This window comes from Silurus aristotelis (assembly GCF_946808225.1).
Source record: "Silurus aristotelis genome assembly, chromosome: 7".
Lineage (NCBI taxonomy): Eukaryota > Metazoa > Chordata > Actinopteri > Siluriformes > Siluridae > Silurus > Silurus aristotelis.
In genome coordinates, this window is record NC_139580.1 from 12,784,317 (window position 1) to 12,808,381 (window position 24,065).

Genomic DNA, 24,065 nt, shown 5'->3' on the forward strand with positions numbered 1-24,065 from the left:
CAGGTTTACAATTTATCCACTTTTGTCCTTAAAGTGGTTCATATGTGAAAAGACAAAAAATTCAGTAATCTATCGCTTGCTGGAGCTTTTTGTCTCCTCCATCAGAATGGAGAGTGGATACACTTTCAGCCTTTGTTCCCCTGAGGGGCCAGACAGCAGAATGGGGGCATTCAAGTCAGACAGTCAGGCTACTACTTAGAGAAGACTTTTTAAACAGGCCTTTGGAGAGAAGGTGTGAATGGCAACATTTTCTAAGGTGTGAATCCTAGAAGTGTGATGTTAGAGGGTATTTATCATTTGGCAATGACACGTGAATAGTTTGTCCAGTCATGAGAACTGACCGTTTTTCTATACTAAATAAATTATTATGAGCTTCATTTTAGTTTACTGAGCACACATCGAATTATTACTCTATTAATTGGTATTCAATACAATAGATAAAACGTTGAAATTAACTGTGTGAGGAAACACATTTAAACTAAGATTATAAACTGGAACATACCAGGGGGACATAAAAAATCCATAAATATATTTCCCCATTTTGAAATAAATCTGTGTATTTATGTAATTGTCAGAAAAAAAAACAATACAGACAATAGCCAACAGGTTTTCACAGGTTGTACACATTTTTGTATACACTTGAAAAAAAAGCATTTTTAAAAATAGTTTTACATCTATTATTATTTTTATTCACTTACTTTTTGAATTAAAATCTAAGGTCATGATTGATCCTAACATTGTAAACTATTTAAATGGACACCATGTACTGCACCATTCTAAAATTCTTGACTTCACCGTGGTTCGTGGCAAACACAATGTTCCTGTGACTCGGCTGTGTACTGTTGGGCTTTACCTGCTGGGGCATGCACTTGAACTTTCAATGGATACACGAAACCTAATCCAGAAAACAGGAGCAGGAAACAGGAACCTCACAGAGTACCTAAGCATTCAGCATGTTCTTACATGTATAATGACAAAGGCTTAGGGACATGGCAGGAATGCAATTGTAAGGGGTAAATCATGGAAAAGGGATATAATTCTCTAAAATTAAAAGTCTTGAATGAATCTAAATATGAGTACATATGAGTGTTAAAGCCTGTTAAATTTCTTCTTCTTAGGTTTCAAGCTTAAAGATTTCCTAAATGACAACGAAACCCTGTCTACATTCCTCATTCAAAACGCTTCCCTGACAGATAATATTGTACAGGATATTTTAAAGGCAGAAGTAAACCTGGAAAAGGTGAGTAGTCAACTGGCTTTAACAGTTTATACATAATGTTATGAACATGAACAATGAACAATTATTCCTAACACACTATCTAATGAAATTCAAATTTATGTTGTTGTTTTTTTTACGTAGTGTATTTTCAATGTTTATTGTATTTAAGATATGTGCCATATGAAACGCTGTATTTCTATGATAGCTGATCTGAAATCAGCTATAGAAATTAGTTCTAATAAAAAAAGATCAGAAAACAGTCCTTGAAATTTTTACACATTTTCTAATAAAGAATAAGCTGTTTGCCCTCACAAGCTGCCAAACAAGCTTCAACATGTCTTTGCATAGACAAAACAAATCTCAGGAACTGTACTGGATGGACAAACATCCCTCTTCCTTCAGCTGGTGTTTTGCTCCAAAGTCTTTCTTAAATGTTTAATTGGGTTTAGAGCTGGTGGCTGTGAGGGACATAGTATATGAGTTACAGCAACCATTTTTTAATCCCTTTGTTCTGTTTATGGGGTGAAGTCTTCCTGAAGGAGACTATGCTTCTTCATAGGATAAAAGTGGTCAGTCATGGTTTTTCTTTCTAGCGAGAAAAGTGGACCCAAAACACACCAGCAACATAAATGTCCCTCACAGAGTGCCATATAATAATTGACCACCTATTCCTCACATTTAAAATGACAGTATTTCTTTCCCCTTTCATAGATTACTAATGATGTTTGTCTCTTCATATGAATCTGTCACTCGTGTCACACATACTGTATTTGCTTTTTTACTCCTCGTATTAGTTACACTCACACCAGATTTTCTTTTCCCCTAATCTGGTTTCAGGTGCTAACACAAGGATATGGAGTACATCTGAGGTCCATGTGTAACACTTCCACCTTGGAGCAATTTGTGACATTCCCAAACGAAACAGTAGCAGACCTCACTCACAAAATGATCTGCAGCTCATCCCAGCACTGGCTAAACCAAGCTGAGAAACACTTCCTGGCCAACTTGGACTTCTTCAAACCACTAAGGGTAAGGCAATTCTGTTAAAAAAAGTTTAACCAATTAAAGAAATGTCTTGGAATACAACAGCTCTTACTACAGTAGAAGTGGGAAATAACCTTGTCGACTGTTGTTTATTTGAAATTATTTTTATCACTGCATAGCACTACAAAAGATCATTGTTACATGGTCAAGTCAGAATCACATTGAATAATCTCTTTGGAAAACTGGGTCCTGATTATGGAGTATCATTCTAGAAAAATATTACACAGTCCTGATCAAAAGGCATTATGGTCAGTTGTTGATGTAGCTCAGAGTAGACCTATAAAGTGCTTTTTAAGCTTGTGATGTTTTGTTGCAATCAGTAGTTGCAACTATCACAGATACATCCTGACCATCAAACATTTTGATTTTAATAGGGTTTTATAGTCTGCTTAATTGCTCATTCAGGATTCCTGAAATCCTGAGCAGACATTTCCACATATTTCTGCGTATTTCCCATTTGTTTGTCTATATAAAGGGAAGAAAGTGCACTATAATGCAGTTAGGGGTGAAAAATGTATCATGTTCTCTTATCAAACTTTAATATACCTCTACACATCTGACTGACCACAGATGTTTTTTTAGACACCACACTAGCTGACTCAACCATTGATGTGTACTTTGTACAGAACCAAAGAAAAAGTAGGCCAAAGACAAAGAGAGAGGTATAAAGAAAGAGAGTGGGTTGGAAAAGGGGGCAAGGCTTTTCAGAGCAGGCAGAGGACTAAACATGTTTTGGCTTGAGTTCTTTACACACCCACATTAACGTGTAGCCTGGAGGTGCAGTTTGGAGATTATAGCGTGACATGGCAGCTTTAGCTTTCTTTGTCAGTTCATTCTAAAACCATGGGCGTTATATTCTTTAATACAGTTTGTTCATCACGGAAAGGTTGAACATGACTAAGGGCTAGGATTTGGTGAAAATCATTTTCACATAAAAAGAATCAAATAAAAAAGATATAAATGAGGGACATTTCTATGAGGGATTGAGGGATTCCTATTAAATCTTACAATATGAATGAATGGCATCACTGTTACATAACATTTATGGTTTAATTTCTTGAAGGGTCATTAAGATATTAATCTAAAATGAGATAGTATGCTGAAAGCAAAATTATCTTTAAGGCCCCAGGGTCACCTTAAGCTTTCAAACAGCAGTTGAGAAAATAAAATAAGTTAAACTTGTAATCTCTTACATGAACCAGTTTTGGATAAGTGTATCTTCATTTGGTCATTTTCATAAATGTATCTTGATTTGAAGACCTTAATCAAAACATGTTAATTTTGCTGTAGGGAGATATAAACTTTTGCATTTCATTCATTTTAAAATTGTGTTGATTTGGTCAGAATTGGACTAAATGCCTTACGGTATATGCTTTTTTTTTCCTGCAGTCGGACACTAGACCTGAGAGAAACGACACCAGGCATGTTGTCAAAGCCACAGACAGCCTCTTGGAAAGCCTGAGTTCTTTAGCTGTGGAGGTAATAACTGTTTAGTTTGTTTAGTTTAATTAGAAACCATGTCAAATACTTTGATGTTGCAATAACAAAAAGCTTGCACACACACACACACACACACACACAGACACACACACACACACACAGGCATGCAGTGTTGTGATATTATGGTAATATAAGTCAGCTTCTTCAGGTATTCTTCATAGACTAAACAATTTTTTACTTATTTGATCATCTTGTGTGTGTTTGCCTTGGCCTGAAAAAAAAACAAAAAAAACAGCAGACTGAAGACAATGCAATGTTTTGATCTCAGACATACAGTGTTAGTGATGTATGGATATAAAACTTCAATAGAGGCCTTTCCTGCTTTTGCTTGTGGTCCCGTATCCACAATGCACTCTTTTCCTCCATGTCTAATCCCCTTTGAAGTCAGACTTGTCTACATAGTTTACATATTCCATTCTATTTAGTGTATATTTAGTTGTCATTTTGAGGACTGATTGTTTGTTAGGATAATAGGAGTCTTTCTGTAATAATGCCCACAAGGTCAGAGCCGCTGAGGTGCAGCAGTGAAAGTGACACATTGTGTCTGTATATAACTCATGCTGTGTACCTTCAGGGACATTTGGGGGAAGAGTTGTTTCAACTCTCAGCTGGACAGATATACAACCAGGCACAGCTAAACAAGCGCAGAGGCAAAAAGTCAGAGAAAGAACGAGTAGCTGGGAATTCCTGAACCAAGGATGCAACTGGTTAGCATTTAAAGAGTGTTCTTTTACTTGGGAATCTGTGATCTGTGGGCTTAAACAAAAGCTCCTCTGTCCTCTATTGAATACAGGACCAATGTGGCTTAAGAATTTAATTCCAGCCAAATGCAAATATCAGTTGTTTGATGACATAGATGATGCTGTTAAATAAGTGGAGTCAGGTAGGGGTTGGAATAAAATGGGTTTTTTGTTTCTTATTCTAGATTGTTTTTTTATCTCCATCTGTTTGTTCAGGATGCCTATCTTGTGGAATAGTTCAACAACTGTTTTCCTGTTTCCCCTCCTTCCTGCACGCCCTGCTTTGCTAGTGCACTTTTACAAAATTACAAAATTGGAAGCATGTGACAGGTTGGCTTGCTGATGTGGCTCTTTGAGTCAAAGCTAACACTTCACACAAAGAACATCTACACCACACCTCTGTGTTCTGTGTTTTAGAGGGAATGGCCGATAGTTACTTTTCACTCCTCTGCTGTTTGCCTCAACACATGACACTTTTTCTAGTTGACTCAGAAGTTTGTAAGGAAAACATATAAACAGGGACTGAGGAACTATTTGTATCGGGGCCAAAGTGAATGAGCTTCGCCTGGCATTTGTAGCTTTTTTGAAGCGGTAATTTGTTTTGTATTGAGCGTATCCTTTCAGGGTTGTGGTATCAAATGTCAGAACAAGCTTTTCGAGGTGATGTATTTACTTGGCAAGTTCAGTTTGGCAAGCCATCAGGGCTGTCACTTCTACAGCAGCAGAAGAGATACACAAAGATTCACCTTTTAATAAAACACATAAACACAGACAAATCTCATGAACATCTTTGATTTTTTTTTTTACTTAGCAACCCTGATATAGCTTTTTAAAATAAATTCACATGCTTTAATTCTTACACATGCTGAGTCCATTTCATTCGCCTCTGACACCCTTTAATCTTTTCTCAGTTGGCCAGCATGCGGAGCTGGAGTGACCTGCGCAATGAGATCCTCTTCCTGACCCAGAATGCCACTGGTTCACCCAGTCAGATGTACCAGGCTGTGTCAAGAATAGTGTGTGGACACCCTGAAGGTGGGGGCCTCAAAATCAAGTCTCTTAATTGGTATGAGGACAGCAACTTTAAAGCAATGTTTGGCAACTACAACAGCAGCGATGAGGAACCTGTTTCAGTCTACGACAACACGACCAGTAAGCACTCGCTCCCAATTTTGTCTAATACCTACTGTCTGTTCTGTAATTTCAGCTTGGCTTTAAAACATGCAGAACATGTTACTACAGAGGTTTGTGTAAGCAATAAATCAGTATTGAATGTCCTATTATGATTATATTGTTATAAATAATAAATGTAGAAACAGTTAAATTTAGAGAACATCTATAAAACATGTTTGTTAACAGTATCACAGCTATAAGCAGTTATTTTCTCACTGTATTCAAAAACAATACTGTATGACTTTCCTCATTTCTAAACTTTTCCATGGTGGAAAATGTAAGGTTACAGATTTAGCTAATTCTATTCAGAGGGGTGGCACCTGAGGCTCCTTTAGTAAATGTTAAATAAACATCCAATCACAAAAATATTCACAATATTGAAAATATTTATACAAATATTCATTAATCTTGTTAAATTATATTCAAAATTTACATGAAGTGAAACATTAATTAGAATTAATTATTATCGTAATCTTAATTTGGAAATCATTGTTCATGATGCTCTTTCAGCTCCCTACTGTAACAATCTAATGAGGAACATTGAGACTAGCCCCATCTCTAGGATGATCTGGAGAGCACTGAAGCCTCTGCTCATGGGGAAGATCCTGTACACACCTCACACCCCTGCTACACAGAAGATCATCCAGGAGGTAAACACCTTTATCACTTAATGGAAGATTGAAAATGGAAGCTGTAATTGTATATTTTTCATCACCTGCAATAAAAAGTGAAGAAGGTGAAAATGTTTTCTCTGCATAATTTTCTCTGTGATTAAGGTCAACAGGACATTTCAAGAGCTTGGTATTCTTCGTGATCTGGGCGGGATGTGGGAAGAGACCAGGCCCAAGGCGTGGAACTTCATGGAGAACAGTGAAGAAGTGGACTTAGTGCGGGTATGTTGGGCATTTTGTTCATTAACACCCTCCAGTGGTTTGCTCGTCAGCAGCTCATCTCTAGACACAGATTTGCATACAATAGCCAGTTTTCATTTGTGTGTTTGTTGAGGTGTAACCAATGACTGTTTGCTTTCTTTGTTTACAGATGTTGCTACAGAACAATGTCACAGCCTATTTTTTCAGTGCCCAGCTGACTGGTACTCGGTGGAGTGTGCAGGATCTTAGCAGTTTTCTGACCAAGCATTCAGAGGACACACGGCCACCTGGGACAGCATTTACATGGAGAAATGTCTTCAATGAAACCGATCAAGCGATTATGAGCATATCCCGCTTTATGGAGGTAAGATTTATTATGTGTACATGCCTCAAACACCCCCCCACCCACCCCCCCCACCCCCACACACACACACACACACACACACACACACACACACACACACACACACACACACACACACACAAACAAACATTGCATGTATATTTCACAAAAGGACATTTTCTCTTTCACAACATTACATACTTTAGAGCCGTTGGGTAATGTGCAGACCGCCCTGACGTATGCCAAATAGAAAAGCAAGAAGTGAAAGTAAAAAGCAAGAAGAAAACTTGTATTCAACACCACAACAATATTATACACTTTACACAATTATTTAATCTTTTATCCTAAAGTCTCCAAGTAGTAGCATTGATCAGCTTTACATTTATATTTTAATGAACAGTCTGGTACTCTTTATCACTAAGCATACACTCAATCATATACCAAACATATATATATATATATATATATATATATATATATATATATATATATATATATATATATATATATTTATATATATATATATATATATATATATATATAGCAGCAAACCCAAATATAACATATATACAATGTTGATATACATGTATGTAATCATATATACAAACTGTATATAAAGTTTAAAGTGTAAACTGTATATAAAAACTAGTTAAAAGCTAGTTACCAAGATTCTGTTGCTGTATATCTGAACCGTTGTCTGTTTTTTTTTTTACAGTGTGTGAATCTGGATAAACTAGAGCCTGTGAGCACAGAGGAGAAGTTAGTGAGTGAGTCTCTTGGTCTGCTAGACAACAGGAAGTTCTGGGCTGGAATTGTGTTCCCTGATATCGATCTTAACAGCACTGAGCTGCCTCCACATGTCAACTACAAAATCCGCATGGACATTGACAATGTGGAGCGCACCAACAAGATCAAGGATGCGTATGTCAATATTTGGCTATTTTAAGCTTAAACATTCAATTCCTATCCACTTTCGGTGGTAGATAATTGCTCTTATTTTCTGACATTCAATCTTTTTTTTATATTAATTGCTTTAGGTACTGGGACCCTGGCCCCAGAGCTGATCCATTTGAGGACATGCGGTACATTTGGGGCGGTTTCTCTTACCTGCAGGATGTAATAGAACAGAGCATCATCAGAGCAGTGACGGGAACTAAAGAGAAGACTGGAGTCTACATCCAGCAGATGCCTTACCCATGTTATGTTGATGACATGTAAGTTTCTTTACAAATCATTGTTGCCATTCTTATTTTGTCAACAAAATACTAACGATATGTTTTTTTTCTCTCCTACATCTCTCTAGTTTCCTGCGTGTGATAGGTCGCTCCATGCCCCTCTTCATGACCTTGGCCTGGATGTACTCTGTGGCTATTATAATAAAGAGTGTTGTCTATGAGAAGGAGGCTCGCCTCAAGGAGACCATGAGAATTATGGGATTGGATAACGGTATCCTGTGGTTTAGCTGGTTCATTAGCAGTCTTATCCCACTTCTCATGAGTGCTGGTCTGCTAGTGTTTGCACTTAAGGTATTGCCAATATATGCATTTAGCCCATATTTAATAAGATCACAAGAAAATCACATATTGTCTTTAGAAGAAAGACACAAAACTATATTACATTTTGTTGTCATATCTATTATGTGCTGAAGAGATTTGTTAAATTTGCTTGCAGACAAAAATCTAATGAAAAGTGGTAATTGTTAATTAATTTTGCTATAATCTTTAAATATCATTGTTTACTGAGGTCTGATTACTTTACAGAGGCGCTCTGGATTATTACATATGACCTATTCCTAATTATAATACTACTCATATTTATATTGTCAAATAGATACTTATTCCAGTATAATTCTCTTTTATTACTTATAGCAATAACTAGTAAATCACACAATCAAATGATGCACATGATAATTATCATTTATCTGGAAATGCTCTGATGTTTTATTCGTGGATACATGTACATGTAATCATGGAGAATGTAATAAAAAATAATGAATGAAATTGTTTATGTCTTATCTGCAGATGGGGAACCTGCTTCCCTACAGTGACCCTGGTGTGGTCTTCCTCTTTTTGGGCTCCTTTGCTGTGGTCACTATTATGCAATGTTTTCTGATCAGCACAGCATTTGCTCGGGCAAACCTGGCTGCAGCGTGTGGAGGAATCATCTACTTCACCCTCTATCTGCCTTATGTGCTATGTGTGGCCTGGGAGGAATATGTGGGTCTTCGTTCTAAAGTTATCGCTGTGAGTTTACAACCACCACCACACGTTCCAACAGTGACCCTGTGGCAAAGTGCACACTGTATACAACATGGTATCTTTTCCAGGAGTGACCTTGCTGGTTTATCTTATCTTGCTTAAACGAAATGGCCCGAATTGCTTTGTTTATGTGCAGAAGAGATCAAGTACTGCTATGCCATGTTTCATGTTACAGAGGCCGATTTTTGTCATTCTAGATTAAAGATATTATATGCTGTTGTCTTCAAGCTTTCCCCTTCAATCTTATTATTTAGCATTGCATTCGAATTACAAAACAAAGTGTCTCCAGGTCCAGCCAGTTACTTCATTCCAGGCTTCATTCCAGGCATCTATTTAAATTAGTTCCTCCAGCAGCGCATCTCTGTTTCTCTAGTTTGACTGAGAGTGTTATAGAATAAAATAGACTTTATTTGTCACATATACATTACAGCATAGTGAAATTCTTTCTTCGAATATCCCAGCTTGCTCGGAGGCTGGGGTCAGAACGCAGGATCAGGGTTAGGGGCCTTGCTCAAACTTAGGTTGGTTAGGTTGGTTGCCAGGAAAATGAGGGCTTGCAAAGGGTTCTAGAAAGAAAAAAAAAAATGCTTCTTCAAAACAGCTGTGATACCTTGAACTAACTCTAAATTTTTATATACAGAGTCTACTTTCTCCAGTGGCCTTTGGGTTTGGCTGTGAGTACTTTGCCCTGTTTGAAGAGCAGGGAGTGGGGATACAGTGGAGCAACCTAATTTCTAGCCCAATGGAAGGGGACGACTACAGCCTCACTACAGCAATTATAATGATGTACTTTGATGCCTTTCTCTACGGTGTCTTGACCTGGTACATTGAGGCTGTGTTTCCTGGTCAGTATGGTATTCCCAGACCATGGTACTTCCCATTTACCAAGTCTTACTGGTTTGGAGAAGGAGAGCAACAGCAGGCACCCACAATACATGGGAAGAAGGCAAATGCAGGAGGTAAGACCATTTGAAACATAACTTTATGAACTATAAACAGTGTGAATTGAAAAAATCTCAACCTTATTCTCTTTTTCTTTTCAAGCTGTGTGTACTGAGGAAGAGCCCACACATCTTGAACTGGGAGTGTACATTAAGAATTTGGTGAAGGTCTATCGGCATGGTAAAAAGGTTGCTGTAGACGGCCTGACACTGGGATTCTACGAGGGTCAGATTACATCATTTCTGGGGCACAATGGAGCTGGAAAAACCACCACAATGTAAGAAGCTGACAGATAAATTAAACCAATAGCAGTCATAGTGTAATATGACAGACTGACAATTCATTGACAGAGTCTAATAGTACTAATATTTTAGGTCCATCCTGACTGGTTTGTTTCCACCAACATCTGGCACAGCATACATAATGGGCAAAGATATCCGATCAGAGCTAAGTGCTATCCGGCAGAGCCTGGGAGTTTGCCCTCAGCACAACGTCCTCTTTAGCATGTAAGTGCTCTTTACTCTTTAGTAAAATTTTTACATTTGATTTTGCAGATTTGCAGCTGCATTTTTAAATGTGATGGGTATTATTGTAAGTTCTTATAGATTTATGTGCCAGCCCAGCAACTGATCCATGTTTAAAGCAAATTTCTATTTCAGAATTATTAAATGCATTCTCTGAGAAATCATAAATGAATATGTGGTGTATTTAGGCTGACGGTGGAGGAACACATCTGGTTCTATGCACGACTAAAAGGCCTGTCTGAACTGACGGTGAAGGCTGAGATGGATCAAATCTTGTATGACACTGGTCTGCCACACAAACGCAAGTCCAAGACCAGTGAGCTCTCTGGTAGGTGGATGGACCTCACAATCAGAAAATTCTATCACAGACATGTTTGACTTACATGCTAATGATGTTTGCTTTTCTATAGGTGGCATGCAGAGAAAGCTTTCAGTGGCCCTTGCATTTGTTGGAGGATCAAAAGTCGTCATTCTGGATGAGCCAACTGCTGGGGTGGACCCTTATGCTCGCAGGGGCATTTGGGACCTCCTGCTGAAATATCGTGCAGGTTTGCCTCGGTCTCTAATAGTATTATAGGAATATAACATTTTCAACCAAGTAATAATGAAAAAAAGAATCCCAGAAATAAGAAGTAATTTGTGCCCTAGGTCGGACCATCATCCTTTCCACTCATCACATGGATGAAGCAGACATCCTTGGTGATCGTATTGCCATCATCTCTCATGGGAAGCTATGCTGTGTAGGCTCTTCTCTCTTCCTGAAAACTCATCTGGGAACTGGATATTACTTGACACTGGTTAAGAAGGAACCAGAAGCTTCTTTGAGCTCCAGCAGAAACTCTACCACCACAGTGTCTTATATAAAAAAGGTAATAAGAGTTCTTTTGTTGTTTATCTGTTGATATTTATACGAATAATCTTTAAAAATAAGTGTTGCTTTCTCTTTCTGAATTAAGATAATTTTTTATATTTATTTGAAGTATGTTTCGACTAGTTTGATTCTGGTAAATGATAGTGACCCAGTCTTTAAAGCAATAATGATAGCTGGGGATTTACTTCGGTATTTTGAGCATTTTTGGCAGGCTATAGTACAAAAACAGATAAAAAAAACAGGTAATTTAAAAAAAAACAAAACATCATAAGGTGATAGTTTTGTCCTGTATACTGTATTTGATGTAGCTAGCTACAGTTAATAAGTTAGTTTGAATCTAACAGATTTGCATATATGTGGACTCATCTTCTACTCAGAAATACTTTATTCTACACAGCAATTTGGTGAAATTACAGAAAAGCAACTAAAAGGTTTTATGGTAGCATTTAATTATATCACTAGATATGCCATATTATATATGATATTGATATTTTGTCATAATGTAAGCACTTGCAGCCATGACATTAAATGACACAGAAAAAACAGTATTGTACAATAAAATATTTCTATGACAAATGACAAATCTTACATACATCACCAATAAAATTCTAAGCTTCAGTGAATTGCTGGTTTCAGGATGAAGAAGACTCAGAGAGCAGTTCAGATGCTGGTTTGGGCAGCGACCATGAGAGCGATGCTGCCACAGCTATTGGTAAGCATGTAATAAGGATTTCCAGATTGATCATCAAAATACTAACATAAATCCTTAATCATAGATTTAATCCTGGTATTAATTTAACCAGTAACCTATTGTGTATGTGGTTGTGATTGTATTTGCAGGCACCTTGTGGACGGATTCACCTGTTATTCCTGCAGACACCTCTCTAATCTCTGGTCTCATCCTCAAGCACGTCCCTAACGCACGCATGGTGGAGGATCTGGGACATGAGATCACCTGTGTTCTGCCTTATGAATCGGCTAAAGACGGCGCCTTTGTTGATCTCTTCCAAGATTTAGATGACCACCTTGCCGATTTGGGCATCTCGAGTTATGGTGTTTCAGATACTACGCTTGAAGAGGTACACTATACTGTTCAGCAAAAATGTATTTGATATCCATCAGTTCTATCGCTCTATTTTTTTCATTATTCATTTCTCTAAAAGATTTTCCTAAAAGTGGCAGAGGACAGTGGGGTCGATACCGAAATGATGTCAGGTAAAGATTTTCACACAATTTTTCACTGATACATCAACACAGATTTGAAGACATAAAACATAAGAAAATTGCTCTTCTTATACATTTATATATGTCGGCACAGATGGCACACTCCCTGTACGCAGACGCAGAAGACATGCCTTTGGAGCTGATCACCAGAGCTGCCTTAAACCCTCGACTGAGGATGACAATTTTGATGGCAATGATTCTGAAGCTGACCCTGGTACTTTTTATTTTTCTCAGCTAAACTCAAGCAAAGAATATACAACCCCAGTTTCACGAAAGTTGGGAAAAATTTGTTATAGTTTATGAGATTTGCAAATCATTGCATTGTTTTTTATTCACCGTATTTTTCGGACTATAAGCCGCTACTTTTTTCCCTACGCTTTGAACCCCGCGGCTAACATTAGACCAATGATATTTCTGAACGGAAACGAAAAAACGCACCTCACCTGTGTTCTGAGCTGCATGGCTTGGGGAGAAAAAAAGTTTTTTTTAAACGCACGACGATGCCAAAAGATAAACTCCCGAGAGAAATAGTTGTAAAAGGAAGGAGGAAGACAGTGAACAATGACTTTCTTGGTCGGCTACTGTTTAGATCCAAGCCGTTGTAACACGTTGAGTCTGGGTGAAGGGAGAGCTCACTAACTCCAGTTGCAACAGAAATCATATGAGCACAGACAGGTTTCCAAAACTCGTGCTTGTTTATTTTCCTTGGCAACAGCGTTACGGGTTAGTCAAAGAAACTTAGAAATGAGCATCAGAAAATAATAAGGACATAATCCTCGTCTTGAACACATGCAGTAATAGCGGAAAAATGCAGTGCCAGGGTATTCCCAAAATACCGCTCTGCTCCTAAAGGAAGCGCAACATATTTCACCTGTTACACCGTGTGTAACGTGTCTTTCGTTACACACGGTTATTTATGTTAAAAATAAAAAAATTTGTAAAATTCAGTGTACCGCTTTATAGTCCGGAAATTACGGTATATTTAAAAATGTTTCCAACTTTTTGAAATTCTGTTTGTAATGTTATTTTTCAAGCTATTGTTACAATCAAAAAATATTCCTGTTTGTTGTGTTGTTTCTCAGATTCCAAAGAAACAGATCACTTAAGTAGCACTGATGGTAAAGGTTCATACCAAGTCCAGGGCTGGAGCCTGAAGAGACAGCAATTTGTGGCTTTGCTGTGGAAAAGATTTCTGTATGCTCGTCGTTCCAGGAAAGGCTTTTTTGCTCAGGTATGAAATGAATATTCCTAGAATCTGTTGGTCAAATGATGAAATATATAATACAGTTTTAGAGGCAGTATTGCTGTGAGACTCATTTTTTGCTCTGTTCTTTTATGCAGATTGTTCTGCCTGCCGTATTTGTGTGCATCGCTCTGGTATTCAGTCTTATTGTTCCCCCCTTTGGAAAATACCCCAGTCTTGCCCTACAGCCATGGATGTATGAAGATCAAGTTACCTTTATCAGGTACTTAACCCTGTTGTTTGCCTAATCTAGCATAAAATCCTCCATTATCAGCAAGGCTTTTTTCATAAGCATGCACCTTGGACTCATTGCTATTTCCTGCTCATGCATATATGATATACAGTAAATATGTTATATAAACAGGGCTGATTTTTAACATATAATTACAAGAACACTGGTTGATTGTAAGTTTTCACTGCAATACTAATTTCTAAATTGATAAATAATCTTCAGCCACCTCAATAAAGTACAGTTGATCTCCCTTGCTGTCTGGATCATGATAGTGTGTTGATAAAAGGGAATTGATTACAGCTAGGATCTGTACATTGTATTTACCAGGAAAAAAACATAATCAAAGAGATGGTAAACTGTCATAACATGGAGACCTCAGTAAACATTTGCTTACCTTTTTAGCAACGATGCACCTGAAGATGCCAGCACTCAAAAATTACTATCTGCACTAACAGAAGCCCCTGGCTTTGGAACACGCTGCATGCATGGAGAACCAGAACCGTGAGTAAATCATTATATCAAGTAATATAAAAAATGTATAAAGATCCATAGTTATTCAGAATTACAAATTTTTAAATGTGCTACCATGCTTGCAGAGATTTTCTGTGCACTATGGGTGATGAGGAGTGGTCCATACCAGAGGTGGCAGAAAATGTGTGGGATGTATTCTTGAATAAAAACTGGACCATGGAAAACCCATCTCCAGAGTGTGAGTGCAGCTGTGATGGCAAAAAGAAGATGCTCCCAGAATGCCCTGCTGGTGCTGGAGGCCTTCCACCTCCACAGATAAAGATCAGTGAGAGGGACACACTTCAAAACCTGACTGGAAGAAATATTTCAGACTACTTGGTGAAGACTTATGCACAAATCATTGGCAAAAGGTAATATTTATCTAAAAAGTTTAGACATTCTCTTTAAAACTGCTTTCTCCGAAAAATATTAATGTTGTTTCTTATGCTTTATTCAAGTTTGAAGAACAAAGTGTGGGTGAATGAGTTCAGATATGGAGGTTTCTCACTCGGTGCCAGAAGCACTCAGGTTCTCCCACCTGCTCAGGAGATTGATGACGCCATCTCTCGAGTGAGAGAAATATTCCACTTGCAGAAAGTGAGCAAATATTTTTTTAACCACAAGCCATTTTAGTCATACGCAACAATTAGCTTAATAGTTAATATTATTGGTTTTCCTGTTTATCTAGAACTCAGGGACAGCAGCTGATCGCTTTCTTACCAGTCTCTCTGCTTTCATCAATGGCCTGGACACAAAAAATAATGTGAAGGTGGGTTATATTAGTCATCTAGATGGTCTGTTTCATTAACATTTCTTAGGCCCCTAGAATTAGTATTGATTCATGTTTTATTATTTTCAGATTTGGTTCAATAACAAAGGCTGGCACAGCATCGGGTCCTTCATCAGTGTGATGAGCAACGGTATTTTGCGGGCCAATCTGCCTCCAGGGAAGGACCCAAACAAATATGGCATTACAGCCTACAATCATCCTCTGAATCTTACCAAAGAGCAGATCTCACAGGTTGCATTGTAAGTGATCATAGACATTTATTGCTTATTTTAATCATTCATATATTGGAGCGTTCTGTATAGAAAAATATTTACAGAGTAAATATATAACATATTTTAAACCTATTTTCTTTCAGGGTGACAACCTCAGTGGACGTTTTGGTGTCTATCTGTGTTATTTTCGCTATGTCATTCGTCCCTGCTAGCTTTGTCGTCTTTCTAATCCAAGAACGTGTGAGCAAGGCCAAGCATATGCAATTCATCAGTGGAGTACAGCCATACCTCTACTGGCTGGCCAATTTTATCTGGGATATGGTATGCTGTTGAGCTTTTTTTAATTATTCTCTTTTAAAATATTTCTAGTTCTGAGTTTTAAACCCATTCTTATGTATTTTAGTGCAATTACATCGTTCCAGCCACTCTGGTCATAATCATCTTCATGTGCTTCCAACAAAAAGCCTACGTGTCTTCTACCAATCTGCCAGTACTCGCCCTGTTGCTGCTCCTGTATGGGTGAGTGAACCCTAAGCACATTAACAAATTTAAAATAAATGTACAAAATAAACAGGAATTTCATGATGAATATGATTGTTCTCTCTTTCATTCAGGTGGTCTATCACACCTCTGATGTACCCAGCCTCCTTTGTGTTCCAAATCCCCAGCACTGCATACGTTGTCCTGACCAGCGTCAACATACTGATTGGGATCAACGGCAGCGTGTCCACTTTTGTTCTGGAGTTGTTTGGTGGTGATGTAAGTCTTTTTATTTAGCAACAAATCTGAAATAAGTAAATTATCTACAGTTACACTTGTGTGGAATGTATGTCAAAGGTTTATAGAGAAATTTGAACACACATTTGCAAGTTTATGCATTGTTTAAAATAGCATCATTAAAAACATGCATGGTAATCAAAAACCTAATGAATGATTCTATAATCCTCGAATTCTCTAATCTTGCTCCCTCTTCAGAAAGTTGGTGGCATCAATGACATATTAAAGAATGTGCTCTTGATCTTCCCTCACTTCTGTCTGGGACGAGGACTGATTGACATGGTGAAGAATCAGGCCATGGCTGATGCTCTGGAGAGATTTGGTATGAATAAAAAAATATATTTGTTTATTTTCATTCTTTTCCTGCAAACTTTTTCCTGCAACTGAAATTGTAACTGAGTGTGGAAGAGTGCAACGAGACACTCTGTACACAGAAGAGTGCATTTCTGGTTTCTAATAACATGCAAATAGATGTCAAAAGCAAGGAACAGCCAGAATGTGCATGTGCTTACTAGTTATCCATGTCACACAAGAATTGCACTAGTCAGGTGTTTCCATGGTGTATTCCAGCCATTTCTTAAGTTGATTCTGTCCAGGATAAAGCAGTAAATAAATGCAGGAAAGAGACACTCTGTACCCACTTTCCAACGAACTTTGATCACTGATTCGGACTGTAATTAATATCAACAGTCTCCTTTTATGGCTCAGGACCACAGGTTGCATAAATAGATCTGCATTTATGCACCTACTACTACACACCTCATCAACAGTTGATGCCACCCAGATGAGGATATGTTCCCCTTTTGAGTCTGGTTCCTCTCAAGGATTTTCCCTCATACCATCTCAGAGAGAAATGCCCTACAGATTAATACATGGTAGTTTGTGAGTTATGGTAAAGTGGTAGCTGAGTACGAAGGACTTCTGATCGGATGGCAAGCTGCCACTTGAGGGCCTTTGAGAACGCTCCTTAAATCTCAACTGCTCATTTGGATAAATGAGTTATAGATAGACACTCTGCTTAAGGGCATTTACTAAATGCCATAAATGTAAATATTCTGGTTAAGCAAAAGTTACAATATGCATGTTTAATGTTAGGATTCATATGTGGATGTTATATACTGTATATACACAGACTCACAATTCTAACAGTGAGGTCCTTTTTGGATATAGGAGAAAACCATTTCCGCTCCCCTTTTGAATGGGACATGGTGGGTAAGAACCTGTTTGCCATGGCAGTAGAAGGAGCAGTCTTCTTTATAATTACTGTCCTCATCCAGTATCGCTTCTTTATCAAACCCAGGTAAGCATTATTTTTATTCAGATTTCATTAAAAATCTTAGTGAAAAGTTTGTCCCTCTTAAATAGTATTATTAACCATCTGATCCTGGTGGATTTGCAGAGCAGTTCGCCCTAAACTGAGTCCGATTGGAGAGGAGGATGAGGATGTGGCAAGGGAACGGCAAAGGATCATCAGTGGAGCAGGACAAGGAGACATCCTCGAGCTCAGAGAGCTCACAAAGGTCTGAGAAAGATTTTAGTTTGTTTACACAAGTTTTGTACTGTTATAAGAAAATGTGAGTCTTTAAATGGCATCTTAATCGCAATGTATTTTTTTGCATTACAGGTGTATGAGAGGAAGAAAAAGCCTGCAGTGGATAGGCTTTGTGTAGGAATTCCTCCAGGAGAGGTGAGACACATGCAGTTCCTTCCTATTACGCAACTTTCAAACAAGCTATTCCATTAGATAAGTGTTTGTAGATAACTAAATGTTATCTCTTTTCTTTTGTTTGGTCTCCATCAGTGCTTTGGTCTGCTTGGAGTGAATGGGGCTGGAAAGACAAGTACTTTTAAAATGCTGACAGGAGATTCTGCAGTCACCAGTGGAGAAGCATTCCTAGCTAGGAAGAGGTAAGTCATACATACATTTGTTGAACACTTTGTTTGTTTAATATAGAAATTATAATAAAAAACAATAACACAAATGTTCCCAATCGTTTTTTTATTGTCAGTATACTCAGGGAAATAGATGAGGTACATCAGAACATGGGCTATTGCCCTCAGTTTGATGCGATCAATGACCTGCTGACAGGCAGAGAACATCTGGAGTTCTATGCGATCCTACGTGGCATTCCTGAAGTGGAAGTGTGTGAGGTGAGTGCATATTAAGACTGTAAAATATGAAGTGCTAATCTATATTGTGCATAGCTTACAGAAGAGTCAATCTGCAATAAGGCTTCATGTTTATACCTTTTTATAATAAATAGTTAAAAAAATATATATTCGAATCAGTATTAATACTCCAGCTTGTTTTCACTTGGCAGGTTATAAAGCATCATTTCTGTACTCTGTTAGAGTACAGTAGCATGTAGTAGCATGTCACAAAATACAAAGACTGCACCTGTCAGCCTCAGTGATGGAGGCCTGTTTGTGCCTGTTTAAAATGACATAAAAAACAGACAAGTGGAAGTGAATTGTTGAAGGAAATTAGGTATGAAAAAAATCAAAGCCAAATAAGACAAATAGATTAATTATTGTCCTCAAGTACAGTGTAAAAAACAAATTTTTCTTTATCATTCTTAACTAGTTTTTTAGTACTTAGTACTTTAGTTATTAGTACTTTTATTTTCTATATCAACTCTATTGCATGATGTTTTGTACCTCTTGTGGAGTTCTGTACATTTTGTTGGTTTGCCCCCTAGTGAAGGTGAATGTCAGAGCAAGACAGATTTTGACCCTCAAGTACATTGCAAACAACAACATCTCTCTTTACCTTTCAGTTATTTGCTTCTTTTATCTTTCCTCTTAAGCACCCTAGACCTTTTGTCCCCGTTTGTTGTGTTCTGTACATCCTGCTGATTTTGGTAAATGCAACACTGCCTCCTAGTGCTGGCAGCCTACAAAAACAAACCTTTAGAAAACAAAGGGAATTTTTTTTTCTTGCTAGGTGGCTGAGTGGGGCATCCGCAAGCTGGGCCTGATAAAATATGCTGACAAAGCAGCTGGAAGCTACAGCGGAGGCAACATGCGTAAACTCTCTACAGCCATGGCCCTCATCGGAGGCCCACCAGTGGTCTTTCTGGTATGTACAAACTCCCCCGTTTCTTGCATAATCAGCTCATAATGTTTTGTCACTCTTGGAAATTATGCACTCCGGCTGTGGAGCACTTGGACAACACAGGCCGGATTCCTGTGACTACTGTTGCAGCCATTAAGGCAAGAGTATTTGGATGAACAAAAAATGTGATATTAGGGCTGGTATTTTTTTAACCTGTACACATACTTGCCTAAAGTAAAATATTAGTAGTAAAAACTTTGAATCTTTTCAAGTGTGCTGGTCTTTGGTGTGTGCTGTATTTAATCTGGGTGCTCATTTGAGTTTGTGTACCATCTATCCCAGGATGAACCCACCACTGGCATGGACCCCAAGGCCCGTAGAGCTCTGTGGAACTGCATCCTCAGCATAATCAAGGCAGGGCGCTCAGTCGTTTTGACTTCACACAGGTACTGCGTCTGTTATCTTGCAGGTTTTTAAATCTAAATAAGAACATGCTGATAAATGTTAGGTCTACAAACAGCTTATACGTATGAGAAGCACTCCAGCAGTCCTTATTCAAAACTCCTTCGTCAACATGAGATATGTGCGAGCAAGGACATTAATATGATTAGCCTGTACTAAAAAAGTACTGAAAGTCTTGCTTATAAATCAAAACTTTTTATATATATATTACTGTGAACATGTATGTAAATATGAAAAGGTAGTATAAAATATATTAATGAAATAAATAGATATAGATAGAAATAGTTTTACCTCAATGCACAAATAACATTCACTAATTAATTTTTTTTAAGTGTTTAAATAAATTGATCTACACTGACAGCTCTTTTTTAGTACAGAGACATGTGGAAAGTCTTGTCTTAGAGCAGGTATAGGTTCACTGTTGTATTTCTGTCAGTAACTATGCTTTGATACTAGCCAGACTGGTGTATCCCAGATAGTCTTATATGAACTATATTATACAGTATTTTTTTAAATGCAAGACTATAAATTTATTACGCAAAACCATGGAATTGTTCTATGCAGAGTTTATTTATGGTTACTACTAGGGATGCACCGAAATGAAAATTCTTGGCCGAAAACGAAACACCGAAAGAAATTATGCCAATTATTATTACCATTGCATTTATGGCTATGATTGTGTACTAAACTTACTAAAATCAAGGCATTTCAATTGTATAAATTAATATTAAAGTTTCAAAGAATAAATCAATTACAAATTATGAAAATATTTATTTATAGCACATTGCAACAATGCACAGGATAAAATAAATAAAAATTCAAACTTAAATGTTTAACTTAAATGCACTCATGTGTACATTAAATAATAATGTACAGGCCCTCTGGCCTGCTGAAAGGTTGTAAAATTAAATATGTTCTTTCATAAAAACAAAGTGCATTCAGAAAAAGTGCAACTGCTTAAAGATACAATACAACACTATCACTGGGAAACTTCCTGCCTTTTCAAAAACGTCCACCACAGACGGAGTGCGCATGCTCGGAGGGGTTTTGCTTTTCTGTGCCGCGTTTCTCTCATATTCAGCATAGCGATCGGATGTTTGGATTTCAGGTGATAAATTAAACCCGACGTGGAGAAAGTCTTTGCAGACGAAATTTCGGCATTACATGTTTTGCAAATCGCTATCCGTGGGTCTTTCTTAGATATACTTCCACACCGCAGACATGTTGTTTCAGACATGCACGTGCAGGCCGCGGTTTCTGTTTACGTCATCACAACAAGCTGTTTCGGCCGTGTTTTTTTCGGTGATCAAAGTCAAAATTTTCGGTGGCCGAATATTCGGTGCATCCCTAGTTCCTACCCCAATGCATCCAGATTATTGGATATTATCCAGCTGTTATCAAGACATAAAACCTTAACTTTAACCTAATATAAGAGGAGAGAAGGTCCATATGACGTTTGTTGATCTTTGCACTGTTTTGACACAGCATGGAGGAATGTGAGGCCCTGTGCACCAGAATGGCTATCATGGTAAACGGCAGATTCCGTTGTCTAGGAAGCGTCCAGCATCTGAAAAACAGGTAGATCACTATTGTGGAATTTACCTCACACGATATCCAGCTCTTTGTGAATAATCTTAACATACAGATTCAGTACATGATATCCTTTAGGTTTATAAACAATGGAGATCAAAGTCATGTATAATCTGATGTGGTCCTCTGGACCGCATTGATTCCATCAACATCTACGCTAACACAGCTGTGTGTGTGTGTGTGTTCCTCCTTGTACAGGTTTGGTGATGGATACACTATCATCCTGAGGGTGGCAGGACCTGAACCAGACCTGCAACCAGTGATGAAGTTTATTGAGCTCGAGCTGCCTGGCAGTATACTGAAGGAGAAACACAGAAACATGCTGCAGTACCAGCTGCCCTCATCCTTGTCCTCCCTTGCACACATCTTCAACATTCTTGCCCAGCAGAAAGATTTTCTCCAGATAGAAGATTACTCCGTTTCCCAGACCACACTCGACCAGGTGAGATTTAGCCTCTAAGAAGGATCTAAAACTTACATTTTCCCTTTAAAAAAATCCTAAAGGAGCAGTTTGTAATCTTTGGAGTGCTCGGCTACATGTGGTGCAGATTGTAATTATTTTAACTATCCTTCATCAAGTCTTGCTACATTCTCTGGTAAAATGGCTTTTTAATTTACTTTTTTAAGCAAAATAGGGTGAGGCACAGGCAAACTTGAGTACCAGAAATACTGAAAATGACTTATAAAAAAAATTGCGTAGCAGTGCCACAAATCAAATTTTATCCCGAAAGTATTTTTAAAATTATATGAAATTATTTAATATTATAGGTCAATGTTCCTAGATTTGAGATATAAATTACAATAATTACAACACAACAACATTTTACAGATTGCAGAATGCAAGCAGAGCAAATCTATCTATCTATCTATCTATCTATCTATCTATCTATCTATCTATCTATCTATCTATCTATCTATCTATCTATACAGTATATATATATATATATATATATATATATATATATATCTTTGACAAGATAGATTTGCTCTTGATCTCCATTTACTTTTGACAAGAATCTTGACTTTTTTTTTTTATTTATACTGACATGTGAATCATTCTCCTCTAGGTGTTTGTTAATTTTGCCAAGGACCAAAGTGACGATCACTGTGACCACTCCATACGGCGTAAAGAGGCAATTGTAAGCATTCCTCTGCTCGACCTGCCACCAACCTTAAAAGATGTGAGCCACAAGGAGAGCTTTGTGTGAGCCAAAAGACTCTTGCATTAGGAGTTACCTGAAGCCAGTGAAATTCATTTATTTCAACTTGCCATTCTTGTGTCTGTGCTAAACAATCTGCTCAACAATCCAGAGAGCCACAGAAGGCCTGCTGGAGTATGCTGGTGCAGACACAGTAGCTAAGAAACTCAATGCAAATCAATGCAAAAAAAAAAAAAAGTTTGGTCTAGACATACTCTAGCTCAGTGAGGTCTGGATCACTATGCTAAATTCCAGAAGAGTGAGAGAGTGAAACTTGAATATTTCAATCATTTTGTTCTTTGTACGAACAGGACCAAAAAACCTGTCTTTGTGCCGTTGTGTTATTTTAGTATCTGTGAGTTAAATATTTTAAGCACAATGTCTAATATAGGATTGCAAATTATAGTAAAAAAATAAATAAATAAATCAGGGTCTGTTTTTTATTTGTACTATAAATGACATGATGAAGAATCATTTGTGCTGCCAACAGCTAAACTGCTGGTAATTTGATTTTGTATTAACACGTGCCTTTTATTTATGAACAAACAATAATTTTTCCAAAATAGCATTATTTCTTTAAATATTCTTACACTGTGATCTGAGAAAAGCAAAGTGTTTAACGTTAAGCAAGAAAAGTACTATAAAGTGCTTAACGTACTGCACCTTTTGCATGTTTTTAATTAAAGAGCGATTTTTTTAGGAGAGGCAGTCTCACAGTCACCGAATATAATGTATACCTCAGCAAATACAAGAGTTCATCAGACTGAAGGACATTTCAATGTATGACTGGTAGGAGGGTCTTCCTACATAAAGAGTAACATTAGGGTTTTGAAAACGGCATATAGCCTCTAATGCCACATTTAATCGTGGATTAAACATCTGACCTTTTTGGAATACCCTACAGACATCAGTGTTATGGATCCACTATTAAATATAAACTACCACTGATCCATCAGTATTGTGGAAGAGAGCTTGTCATTGGTCTAAGGAAGGATGGAGAAGGTTTCAGTCCTTTCAGTCCTAGCACTTTACTGGCTGTATTCATTTGAAATTCAATCATATTTTTGCACTGGATTTTCCACAGAAAAAAACATCCTAATTGTTTTACCTCCATTTTTTTTTTTTTTTTTTTTAATGGACTGAAAATCATTTCAGCATTGCAACATTACTTATTTAATACCTGTTTACATTTCAGATTTTTTTTTTTTTAAACGGCTGTGGAACATCTGTTACTCTGTACAATACACAATAAAATGACACCTACAACAGATAAAACATTTGTATT

General features: G+C 37.5%; 1 protein-coding gene across 2 annotated transcripts in view; it reads left to right on the forward strand.

The window, feature by feature from the left end:
* The window catches only part of abca1b (ATP-binding cassette, sub-family A (ABC1), member 1B), a 31,946-nt gene extending 7,891 nt beyond the window's left edge, over window positions 1-24,055 (forward strand). The window contains exons 6-47 of one of the 2 annotated variants that reach the window (XR_014534247.1): window positions 1,119-1,240; window positions 2,057-2,248; window positions 3,653-3,742; window positions 5,415-5,655; window positions 6,187-6,326; window positions 6,453-6,569; window positions 6,718-6,912; window positions 7,607-7,812; window positions 7,929-8,105; window positions 8,195-8,417; window positions 8,913-9,134; window positions 9,790-10,108; window positions 10,194-10,368; window positions 10,466-10,597; window positions 10,804-10,943; window positions 11,026-11,163; window positions 11,264-11,484; window positions 12,123-12,198; window positions 12,327-12,565; window positions 12,650-12,701; window positions 12,805-12,924; window positions 13,793-13,941; window positions 14,052-14,176; window positions 14,588-14,686; window positions 14,782-15,066; window positions 15,154-15,292; window positions 15,384-15,464; window positions 15,555-15,724; window positions 15,841-16,018; window positions 16,101-16,216; window positions 16,312-16,456; window positions 16,673-16,796; window positions 17,645-17,774; window positions 17,874-17,994; window positions 18,099-18,161; window positions 18,276-18,382; window positions 18,484-18,625; window positions 19,419-19,553; window positions 19,872-20,567; window positions 21,343-21,569; window positions 21,780-22,023; window positions 22,649-22,978. Coding sequence is in view for 1 of the 2 variants with exons in the window: in XM_083545671.1 (XP_083401797.1) it covers window positions 1,119-1,240; window positions 2,057-2,248; window positions 3,653-3,742; window positions 5,415-5,655; window positions 6,187-6,326; window positions 6,453-6,569; window positions 6,718-6,912; window positions 7,607-7,812; window positions 7,929-8,105; window positions 8,195-8,417; window positions 8,913-9,134; window positions 9,790-10,108; window positions 10,194-10,368; window positions 10,466-10,597; window positions 10,804-10,943; window positions 11,026-11,163; window positions 11,264-11,484; window positions 12,123-12,198; window positions 12,327-12,565; window positions 12,650-12,701; window positions 12,805-12,924; window positions 13,793-13,941; window positions 14,052-14,176; window positions 14,588-14,686; window positions 14,782-15,066; window positions 15,154-15,292; window positions 15,384-15,464; window positions 15,555-15,724; window positions 15,841-16,018; window positions 16,101-16,216; window positions 16,312-16,456; window positions 16,673-16,796; window positions 17,645-17,774; window positions 17,874-17,994; window positions 18,099-18,161; window positions 18,276-18,382; window positions 18,484-18,625; window positions 19,419-19,553; window positions 19,872-19,975; window positions 21,477-21,569; window positions 21,780-22,023; window positions 22,649-22,789 (6,428 nt within the window). In the remaining variant the exon portion in view is untranslated. Of the gene's footprint in view, window positions 1-1,118; window positions 1,241-2,056; window positions 2,249-3,652; window positions 3,743-5,414; window positions 5,656-6,186; window positions 6,327-6,452; window positions 6,570-6,717; window positions 6,913-7,606; window positions 7,813-7,928; window positions 8,106-8,194; window positions 8,418-8,912; window positions 9,135-9,789; window positions 10,109-10,193; window positions 10,369-10,465; window positions 10,598-10,803; window positions 10,944-11,025; window positions 11,164-11,263; window positions 11,485-12,122; window positions 12,199-12,326; window positions 12,566-12,649; window positions 12,702-12,804; window positions 12,925-13,792; window positions 13,942-14,051; window positions 14,177-14,587; window positions 14,687-14,781; window positions 15,067-15,153; window positions 15,293-15,383; window positions 15,465-15,554; window positions 15,725-15,840; window positions 16,019-16,100; window positions 16,217-16,311; window positions 16,457-16,672; window positions 16,797-17,644; window positions 17,775-17,873; window positions 17,995-18,098; window positions 18,162-18,275; window positions 18,383-18,483; window positions 18,626-19,418; window positions 19,554-19,871; window positions 20,568-21,342; window positions 21,570-21,779; window positions 22,024-22,648 lie in introns of both variants that reach the window. The other variant, XM_083545671.1, reaches the window with a different exon arrangement.
* Window positions 24,056-24,065: the final 10 nt, after the last annotated feature.